The sequence below is a fragment of the Neomonachus schauinslandi genome, chromosome 15 (assembly GCF_002201575.2).
Source record: "Neomonachus schauinslandi chromosome 15, ASM220157v2, whole genome shotgun sequence".
In the NCBI taxonomy this organism is placed as follows: domain Eukaryota; kingdom Metazoa; phylum Chordata; class Mammalia; order Carnivora; family Phocidae; genus Neomonachus; species Neomonachus schauinslandi.
The window spans coordinates 34,147,154-34,158,280 of record NC_058417.1 but is presented as its reverse complement, the minus strand read 5'-3'; the positions used below and the strand labels follow the sequence as shown (position 1 = coordinate 34,158,280).

The 11,127-nt window shown below is 41.7% G+C and overlaps 2 protein-coding genes across 5 annotated transcripts in view; one reads left to right on the top strand and one right to left on the bottom strand.

Moving 5' to 3' along the window:
- The window catches only part of LOC110592846 (nucleoside diphosphate kinase B), a 3,485-nt gene extending 1,533 nt beyond the window's left edge, over positions 1–1,952 (top strand). The window contains exons 4-5 of the mRNA XM_021704011.1: positions 778–890; positions 1,696–1,952. Of these exons, the coding sequence (XP_021559686.1) occupies positions 778–890; positions 1,696–1,813 (231 nt within the window). The 3' untranslated portion in view covers positions 1,814–1,952. The remainder of the gene's footprint in view (positions 1–777; positions 891–1,695) is intronic.
- Positions 1,953–4,536: 2,584 nt separating this feature from the next.
- MBTD1 (mbt domain containing 1) overlaps positions 4,537–11,127 on the bottom strand; it is a 71,712-nt gene continuing 65,121 nt past the window's right edge. For 3 of the 4 annotated variants that reach the window (XM_021704507.2, XM_021704508.2, XM_021704509.2), the window contains exon 17: positions 4,550–7,739. In XM_021704507.2, the coding sequence (XP_021560182.1) occupies positions 7,621–7,739 (119 nt within the window). In that variant the 3' untranslated portion in view covers positions 4,550–7,620. Of the gene's footprint in view, positions 7,740–11,127 lie in introns of all 4 variants that reach the window. The other variant, XM_021704506.2, reaches the window with a different exon arrangement.

Genomic DNA, 11,127 nt, shown 5'->3' with positions numbered 1-11,127 from the left:
GGGGGGGGGGGGGGGGGGGGGGGGGGGGGGGGGGGGGGGGGGGGAGATGGGAGGAGGGGCAGGGAATAAGGGCTGGTACAGAACCCGGCTTGCTCAGTGCGGCATGGCCTCTTTTTAGACACCTTCCCCAGCCACTCCAGATTCCTTTGTTTTACAAATGGAGCCTGCTGGAGCTAGAGCAGTTAGGAGCTTGGGAGGAAGAAGCAAGGGGAACCAGACCTTAGAAAAAGTTCTCTGTAACCCAGTAGTCTGTTTCCTCCTCTGGCATTAATGTCTAGCTGGGAATGAAGAGGAGTAGGAAGTTTGGGAGGGAGGCACTGAAATCGGCCCGGGTTCTCGGAGGATGGCTCTTTGTTCTTCCTGTTCTTCCCCTGCCTACACTTTCTGCTTTCCTGGGAATCCTCACCATATCCTGCACTAAGTCCTTCCCCATGACCCGGTTCCAGCCCGATCACTGTCTTCTACCCCTTCATCACCGTTTCCCCTCGTGCTTGTGGCTGCCTGAGGTTCTTCCGTGCTGTTCATCTTCCCCTCGGTTAGGTGGGAAGTCCCCGAGTTGGGTAGATGGTTTCTGTGTATCCGAGCGGTACACTGGGGATGGAGCCCGGAGCACCTCCTACAGGCCCCTGCTGCCTAGTGCGGGCTGAGCTGCTTGGCCGAGTCACCGAGTCACCGACTGGTCTGACGGGAGCGAGCTGGGAGGCACGGGTGAAGGTTTGTACTGCAATGGTCCCAAGTGACAGATCTGATGCAGTTCCTCTTCCCGACTGTCTCCAGGTCTGGGAGGGACTGAATGTGGTGAAGACGGGGCGAATGATGCTTGGGGAGACCAACCCCGCGGATTCTAAGCCCGGCACCATTCGTGGGGACTTCTGCATTCAAGTTGGCAGGTAAGGCCTGAGGGGCATGGAGGACTGTTTCTCAAAGGCACTTCACGAGGGGGTATGAAACCTTATCGGCGTATCCCAGTTTTAGGAAAATTTGAACTTTTAAAATTAGGTGGAAATGATCACTGGATGAAAGTTTTCTTCAATAGTGACTTCCCTAGGCTACTTAAAATTTTACCTAAGGCCTCCTCGCACAAGGGAGCTTCGTGTGGTAGGTCCTGTGGGACACAGCAGAAAGCGCGGAGTGTGGGGAAAAGCCTCGGCTTTGCTCCTTGTGGCTGTGGCCATGGGTGCGCCACTTAACCTTTTGGTTAAGCCCCCCCTAATTTTATGGTTGCTTTTAAGAGGAAATATTCTGGGGGTAGTCTCCTGCTTCGAGTGGCAATTTGGCTGAAAAGGTCTGCAGTGACTCCTTTGCCTTAGCCATAAACAGACTTTGGCACTTTAAAATGTGGTAACCTGGGGGACGCCTGGGGGGCTCAGTTAAGTGTCTGCCTTCTGCTCGGGTTATGATCCCAGGGTCCTGGGATCAAGTCCCCGCATCGGGCTCCCTGCTCAGCGGGGAGCCTGCTTCTCTCCCTGCTTGTGCTCACTCTCTTTCTCGCTGACAAAGTCTTAAAAAATAAAATAAAATGTGGTAACTTGGGGCGCCTGGGTGGCTCAGTCGGTTAAGCATCTGACTCTTGATCTCAGCTCAGCTCTTGATCTCAGGGTTGTGAGTTTAAGCCGCACGTTGGGCTCCATACTGGGTGTGGAGCCTACTTTAAATAATAAAATGTGGTAACAAGTTATTTGTTCTCTTTCTTAGGAACATCATTCATGGCAGTGATTCCGTAAAAAGTGCAGAGAAAGAAATCAGCCTCTGGTTTAAGCCTGAAGAGTTGGTTAACTACAAGTCTTGTGCTTTTGACTGGATCTATGAATAAAAGGTGGACAAAACATCAGTCCCCTTTGGCACCACTGTTGACGTGGCCCTGGACACCTCTTCATTCCAGTGACTTGGAAGTAATGGCATCAGTCTTTCTTTTCTAAAACACACTTAGCAATAAAGCCTTTGGAAACTGGTGCAGCCTTTTGTGCTTACTTGCTATGACTGCAAGAAGTGACTTGGTTCCTTGGCTTTCGCAACGTTATCCAGAACTAAATAATCCTGCTTGCTGTGGAAGAATGATCTGACCCTTCTCAGCACCAGGGTGTACTGCTAGACTCTAGGAGGTAAAGTAGAGAGGCTGAAGAGGACAAGTGTGGCACTGACTGTGTATCTAAAAAGGAAGTGATGAAATAAATATCCTGACCACCTTAGAGGACTGTAGACATGTAGATTTCTGTACAGTGAATTTGTTGAAACTCAAGTGAAACAGAGTAGTCAAGTCCAGATTTACATCTTTGTTGACTGATAACTGGGCAAGTTATGAGGAAAATGGAAGTCTAAAGACATTTGTAAAATGAGGATAATACCACTGCAATGCAGGTTTAAAAGAAAGAATGTATCTAGTGCCTGGCCCCTGGTTAAGTGTTCTCTGCAACCTTACCCTCCTTAACTCTTCCCTGGAGTGAGATAAGCCTGTTTTCTGGGCTACATGCAGTGACTGGTTACAAAATTCTTAGTGCCTGCTTTTAAGGTTAATTCTCTGTATCTCTGTGTCTCCAATGAATAAATAAAAAAATCTTAAAAAAAAAATTTTATTTGTTTGAGAGAGAGAGCATGAGCAGGGGTAGGGGGAGAGGGAGAAGCAGACTCCCAGCTGAGCAGGGAGCCCGATGGAGGGCTCGATCCCAGGACCCTGGGATCATGACCTGAGCCGAAGGCAGACGCTTAACCAACTGAGCTACCCAGGTGCCCCTGCATTTTTTTTTTTTAATTTTATTTATTTGAGAGAGCTCTCGCGAGAATGAGCAGGGAGGAGGGGCAGAGGGAAAGAGAAGCATTCTCCCACTAAGCAGGGAGCCTGACACGGGGCTTGATCCCAGGATCCTGGGATCATGACCTGAGCCGAAGGCAGATGCTTAACCGACTGAGCCCCCCAGGCACCCCTGGATCTGCACTTTAATGTGTTTTGAAGTCCCGCAGTGACACACAAGCTGAGGTATTTGGATGGACAGCAGTTAATTATGGGCTTATTCTGTGTCAAGGCTGTTCTATCTAAGAACTGTACATACATGAATTTATAGACTTCACAACTCTTAGGAGATTGGTACTGGTATCCCTATTTTACAGCTGAGGAAACTGAGTCAAGTTACAGAATTCACAAGGATGGTTTCAGTGGAAGCAGCTGGCTTCGGACCCCATGCTCTTGGTTACTGTTTTACTACCTTTACCTAGTTTTCCTTCCAAATGACACCTGAAAATTTTGAGTTCGTAGGGTACCTGAAATCAAATTTGGAGCGGGGAAAGGTGAGAGGAAGGGTGTGAACTTCGGGACTTAATTCGGTAGAACTGAACGAGAAAGGGTGGACTATGGTGAGATTAAAGTTACTGCCTCTGGAGTAAGGTTGGATTTTGGACCTCATCCTATCTCCCAGGTAGCTGTGTGAATGTGGACAACTTCAGAACCTTTTATGTTTTCCATAAAATTTTTGGAGTACATATTAAATACATTATTTAAATGCCATAGCCTCAGTTAACAGTTTGCAAGAGGAAATCCTTTACTGTTGTCCCCTGATCTCAAGTTTTCCCAAGGGGCATGTAATGGTTTCAAGAATAGCATGTGTATCTCAAAGCTCATAGGACTGTAAATGAGAGCTAAGCTGGGAATTCCCACGTACTAGGCAACCGTTCAAGCCATGTAAGGTAGAAAGCAGGGCAGAAATTAGGTTCGGCTTTTTTTCTTGCAGTGTGTTATATTTTTCTAAAGCGTGATGATGAAATTAACCCCAGAAGACCCAACCCATCTGTTATCTTACATCCATAAAATTCTCTACAAACTTTTTTTTTTTTTTTAAGATTTTACTTTATTTGACAGACACCGCGAGAGAGGGAACACAAGCAGGGGGAGTGGGAGAGGGAGAAGCAGGCTTCCCGCTGAGCAGGCAGCCCCATACGGGGCTCTATCCCAGGACCCCGGGATCATGACCTGAGTCAAAGGCGGATGCTTAACGACTGAGCCATCCCAGGCGCCCCTCTACAAACTTTTTTTTAGTAAAAGTTGAAAAATTTACTAAGGACTTAGTTGTTGGTAAAGGGGGTATCTTGCATTTCCTCTTCACGGAAACAGCAAGAGGCAGCCGGGATCATTTATTTACATCCTGTGAATTTTGTCTGCTATTGAGATTAATGGAGCTTAAAAAAAAAAAGTCCCCCAGCAAGCACGCCAACCCTGAAACCCCATGTTGTAGCTACAGGAAGGACTCTCCCCACCCATGGCCCACACTCCCCACTGCCTGTGCTGTGGCTTGGCCATTTACCTTTGTGAAATCTTGGCTCAGACGCAGCCATGTCCACGCCATACCTGGGGCCTAGGGCCCCCTCCGCGGTTCCTCCTTGTCAGCCAGGAGCAAACGTGCCTGCTTTTCCCTCAGGTCACAGGTCCTGTGAGGAAGGAACCCACCTGGCTTTCTCGGGGGCTTGTGATTGCTTATAGAAGGCGTCCAATATCTGAATAAAAAAGGAAACCCCTCAAAGACCAAAGTGTATTAAAGAATTGCTCCAATACAACTTAACTTTAACGTTTTATTTTGTGTAAAAAAGGGCAAATTTTAGTGAATTATTTTCATCTTGTACACAAAGTTATAATTTTAATGCTTTTCACATCCATGCTGAAAATTTGCAGTTTGGTAAAAATGAAAGGAACATAAATTTCTCTGAAGGAATTTTTCACGCCATTATATACACTTCATGAGAAAGTCTCAAATACTTTCTCAGTGATCACAAGTTACCAAGAAAATAAAAGATTAAATTTGTACAGATATTGATCTATATATCAAATACATACAGAAATGATGTAAAAACCTTATGCAGTTTACTTTGACCTCTGTCCTCAAAAGATTTGCCCAGGGACAGATGCTTTTCTTTTGTATAAATGACTGTGGCTTTATTTAAAATATGAAAATCAAAGGAAGCAACCCCGTTTCATCACAGTATTTTTAAAATCCCTTCCCAATAGTAAAGGATCATTACCAAATATATAGCACCATAATACAAGTATTGATGGGAGAGGGTATTCACATCACGCAAAATTAATATAATAAAAACAAACAAACACTGAAAACCCGTGTTAGTATCCGTAGAATAACAAGTTGATAACAGCTTTAGCTTTCCTCATACACAGCAAGGAAAAGGTTAAAGAGTTTAAACTACCCAAAATCCCCAAATAATCCTAACAGGAAAAAAATGAAAACAAACCCAAGGTCAGCAGTACAGTTTGAACCGTAAAAGAGAATGGGGCTATTGGGTTGTACAGCTGGAGTTATGGCTAAGACATCAATCTCCTCTGCACTAACTTTTCTGTTCATCAGCAGCAGGAGTTAAGAGCCTGAACAACAAGGAGGGCTTCAGACTGTTTAGACCGTAGGAAGTCCTTGCCAACCTTTAACTGTTGGGCATGGGATCGAGACGAGAAATACTTCACACAAACAGGTGGGACATTCGAAAACGCTCAGAGCCTGGTTTTGCTGTGTGACTGGAAGCTTCTAAGACCTGGCTACAAATGAACATTATGCACAGAACTAATTACCAGGCTCCAAATCAAATCCTTCCTGGTTTACTCAGTTCCCCAAAGGGCCCCTAAGCCCCAGGTATGGCCAAGCACGCCCTGCAGCTCCTGTCATGGAACCAGAGCCTGAGAATGAAGACCGTGGTAAGCCCTGCTGTGAAAGTCTTCTAGGCTTTTCGCTTACGGGAAGATTCTTAAAAGTCAAAGATTTGGGAAGTGTGAGGATGTCACATTTACAGTAGGTCCCTCTCAGTAAGGTTGTTTAAGATAAATATCCAGTAATTTAACAGCTGAATTCACATATATTTGACACATGAGAATCAACCTGGCGTTGATATGATCTGCATTTATGCCCCTAAAGAGTCAGTATTAAGAAATGTTGACATGCGATTCCATACATTCTTACACTATAAAGTAACAAATTTTACTTCCAGTAGCAACTACAAAACCTTATGTTATTAACCCCTCTTGCATAGAATGAGGTAAACCTGTGTGTATTACCAATGCTATTATTCCCCAAAGTAGAGCAATATTTTAGAAAATAAATTGCTGGTTTTTAATGTTCTATGCATTTTAAAATTCAAACAAAAATCTTACCTAAAGTGGTCTCCTGGGGCTTTCCATTACCATTTTTTTTTTTTTTAAAGCATTCCATAGGCTGAAGGACTTTAGAGGTTAATCATTTTGATTAATTTCTAATTAGCCCTACCTATATTCCAGAGGAGATGGCCAATGTTACCACTCTGAAGAGGCCAGGCTAAGACCCAGAAGCACTTCTAGAACAGATGCAATTAATTCCTGAGAGTTTAGTTTATGAACCTCACTGGTAAACGCTAGAGCTCTCTCATTCAGTCACAACTCAGAAAGTTAGAATGCAGAGAGCAAACCTTTCACCAATTTACCCTTGTATCCTTTTTTTAAAGGAAGCCATGTGAATTTTAAAGTAGGGAATGTTTGAAATGGTCCAAATCAGTTATTACTGTTAAAATTAATTTTGAATACAATTAAAAGACAATTCATACTATATATATATATATTTATATATATGGAATTTTAAGAAAATTAAATTCTCTTTCAAATTCGTTTTTTTTTGTTTTTTTTTTTTAAACAAATCCAGGATAGTTAAAAGCAGAGCTGGAATGATTTTGAATTCTAAACTGATTTTTGGCTTTAAACAACTTTTGATTTGATTCTACTGGTAATACATAAGAACATCTGTTTTGGGGTGTGGTTATACTAAGTATTATCTAACAGATGGGAGGGAAATGGCAGGGAACTCATCAGAATCCCTCTCGTGGGGTATCTTCTAGTAAGGAAAAGAAAATGAACGAAGGACAATATTGCATTTTCCCCAACCCCTCAACGTGTAGACTGAAATCCTGTTTATCTTGTCAACCATTCCAGTTTAACACTTTAGTGTTAGGATAATTTTAATCATTTTTTAATTAAAAGAGAACATATAAAAGTATCCAGAGTTCTTCCAGTTTCATATAGAACTCCAAATAAATTTTCACAGAATGAAAAACATTTCTGTACAAACATTTAAAATGGGCTGCAATAAAATGCCAACAAGCAGAATTAATTACCCCTTCCATGATCTATGTGGTGATGAACCCTCCATGAGGGGGGAGGGGTTCAGTTGCATATTTCTGCAGCAAAGGAAGCTGGAGATGTGACTGGCCTAACTTCTAAAATCCCAAAATCTCCCAACAGGTACCAAAAAGGTTCATTTGTAATGACAGTTCATTTGCATTTACCACTATATCCTTCTTAAATCATTTCCTTCAATCCTGCTACCTAAACTTTAATCTTACCAAAAAGTTAGAATTTCAGTTAACAATGCACATAAATCCAAACTTGGAAAATATTACAAAATTCTTTCAAAAGCTTCAAATACAACACAAAAATTGTCCATCTTTATAAATTGAAAAATTTCCCCCCACGACTAAAATAGTTTCCCCACCCACCTGAAAAATCTGGAACTGAAATTTTCTATGTTTAGCAAAATGTCCCAGTAGAAGAGCCCCGCTGTACAGCTCGAGTGATTATAAACCAGTCCCGCCCTCCGCTGCCGCGCCCTCTCAGGGCTCTTGTTTGATGTAGAAGCTGGCAGAGCCATTGCTTTCCTGATCAGATGCTCCTTGGAGGAAATTATAATCCTCTCCGTCTATCAACTCCTCCTTCAGCTGCAATGTCGTCACTGCATGAAAGAGATAAATGTATGGGCTGTTATTAAGGCTTTCTGGAGTATTCAGATTACTTTCAATCTTCAGGTTCCACCAACTTTACTAGGAAGACTTCTTCATGTCTTCAGTAACTCTTAAAAATTAACCCCCTGAAGTATGAACATTTAGTTCATTTTAATTTTCAAAGTATATCAGCAGGTAAGGAAAGTTCCATAAAGAACAGTAAGATCCTGCATGCTGGACACTGCACGATGGACATCTTCAATGAAATGGTCAAAGTAATGGTGAGCACTCTCATTCAGTCACAAGAATAATTAGAATTTTGGCAAGAATAATTAGAATTTTTCTTATAGTATTCACTTTTATGTCAAGGTCTATGTAACAATGACCTATTTCTCACACGATTCTGAACTATAATATTTAAAATAAGTAACAACACAATAAACAGGACTTCGATATAAGCTTACTATTTCCAAGGAGTACCTTTATTAAGAAGATTCCCTGTAGAAAAAAGATATAAATCTGATAATCTTAAAACAGTACTATAAATAATACAAAGTATTCTATCATCTAGAAGATGGGTATTATGTATATACAAAATTTACATATTTGTAAAAACAAATGATAAATCTGATATTAGATAAACACCTATGTTAAACTTAAAATCATGGAAAACTTGAGTAATCATTTTAGGTAAAATAAAACTACTGACGTCGGCAATGTGAAAATCACTGGTGCAAAAGAGCCAACATTGCCAGGGGCAACACCGGACAGCAGTACCGGGGGAGTCCTTACCTGAGGACTTCCTTTTTTTATTTAAAAAAAAAAATTTTTTTTTTAAGAATTTTAAGTAGGCTCCACACCCCACAGGGGGCTTGAACTCAGGACCCTGAGCTTAAGAATTGCATGCTCTACCGACTGAGCCAGCCAGGCACTCCTGATGACTTCCTTTTTAATGAAAACCAACCAACTATAGTATAGACAGTCCTCAATTTATAAACAGGTCCAGTAGGTCTTTATTTCTGTGGACAACTGTTTTTCAGTTTCTAGTATTTTCAGTGGGGTTAGATTTCTTGACAGCCACTGAAGTCGTGCTAGTCAGAATCCTTAGGGACAGGAAGGAGGGCTCTTCCTAAGCATGGGCAAGGATGAAGAGAAAGAAAAATTTTTTCTTTGCTGGGCCCAGCAGTGGTCTTGGGCAAAAACTTCAGGTTGTTTAATTCTAAGATTTTCCTATCTCTTTATACTTCCCTACTTTTTAAATAAAAATGATCTCAGCGAGGTGCTAAAAACTAGTCTTAGTGACTACCAACCTCTCAGAGATGTGTCCAGGTTTCTTAAGATGTTACCGTTTAACCAAAATTGAGCTGGTCAAATTCCAAATAATAGAAAAGGATGGGTGATCTTGTATGCTAACAGTAATACTGACTGGGATCTAATCCCATGGTGAGCAGTGCTAGTTTTCTTCTCCAATTCCGTCAGCACACAGATGTGTCACATCAGAGGTCACAAACTGTGTCCTTCCCACTTCCTCGCCTGCGTCCAATGGTTCTTTTGAATTTGACGGAATATTCTGAAACAAGAGACTTCACCTAAGACCCGGGACAGCAGGGAGACTTGGCAACAGGAGGCCAGCAATCTCCGGGGGCTGTGATCAGTGGGAACTCCCCCGCTGCTACGCTCTGTAGCCGGGCAGCCCGAGCCTCCCTCTGCCACGGTGCCTGCCACCAACGTGCACGTGCAACATGTGACTCCCACTCCTGCCGGGGTGCTACTCCTCCCTGAGGGGACTGGTCCGCTTCCTGCAGGCACCAGCTCCAAACAAAAAGTGCAAACTTTTTGTTTCTTCCATTATGGAACTTTTCATTACAATCGGAAAGAGAGGATGCGCACATATATGAAATGTAAATTGGGAACTGCTTATATAGAAAAAAAGGTCAATTTATGGGAAGAATCAAAGATAAATAGGAAGCCAACTAAGTTTTCATGAAGCACTAACTCGACAGTGTCACCATGTGGAACAATATTAAAATGGTTACACTTTTATTTTTAAAGGTTTTATTTATTTTTCGAGAGAGTGAGTGTGCGTGCACATGCACACACAAGCAGTGGGGAGGGACAGAGCGAGAAGCAGGCTCCCCGCTGAGCAGGGAGCCCGATGTGGGGCTCCATCCCAAGACCCTGGGATCATGACCTGACCCAAAGGCTGGCCAATTAATGACTGCGCCACCCAGGCGCCCTAGAATGGTTACGCTTTTAAAGTCAAATAGCACAGTCATAGAAAAATATTTTCTTTCCTGATCTTAGTTACAAAAGATTACTTCCAAAAATAGTGGTCTTTGGTGCACCTGGCTGGCTCAGTCTGCAGAGCATGCGACTCTTAATCTCAGGGTTGTGAGTTCAAGCCCCACGTTGGGTGTAGAGAGTACTTAAAAAAAAAAAAAAAAATCTTAAAAAAAAAATAGTGGTCTTTGACATCTTATTTAATAATATACAGAATAATCTTTTGAGAGATGTCAATTCATTTCATTTTACTTTGGTACTTGTTTTGGTAATGGGTGTTTAAAAACTTCATAGCCCAAAGACAGAAAAGCGAATACACTATGCCTGTAATAATAGCAAAACAAACACGAATCAGACTGTTGGAAGTCAAAGCAAACAAGACTGTGCAGTTCTTTTCTTTATAAAAAAATTACTTAATATAATTAAAAATGCTTTTATGGAGTGTGAGTATCAAGTATATAATAGTTATCCTTCAAATCTAACCAACACACATTAATTGTTAGGACATTTGAACAATACCGTGAAAATAAAACATGGAAAAGAAAAACCTTAAGTTTCATTAAAGGTGCAGTACCCACGATAAAAGGTTGGTTGAAACGATATCTTGTTATAGGATGGTCAGATGGCTACATGAATGAGAAAAGAACTCCCGTGCTTCAAGACCAAACATGTTCCATTCAAACCGATGTTGTTTTGTTTTGTTTTTTGAAATGTAAGAAAGGTAAGTTGAGATTCTGAACAGTTCCGAAACTATTTGCATTTACTATTAACAACGAATTTCTGGATTATGCTTCTACGCATCTTAAAATATGGAAACAATGTGCTTAAAAAAAAGTAACTCAAGATAAAGGTGAAACGTTCACTCAGATGTGGAATGCTTCCATGCAAAGTTTCACTGTATTTCATGGAATCTAAAATAAAGCCTGTCTGGTATCTTCACGCTAATGAATGATGGATGAAATCAAATAGACCCTGTGGCCAAATGTCAACTTCCATGCAAGTGCATTTTCTGAGCTCCGTTTTTAAAAGGAAGTCACTCTGTGGACTAATCAGTAACATTTCCGGGGGTTAAACTAATGGAAATCATATTTTCCTAGCTGGGGAAGTCCATAAATAAAT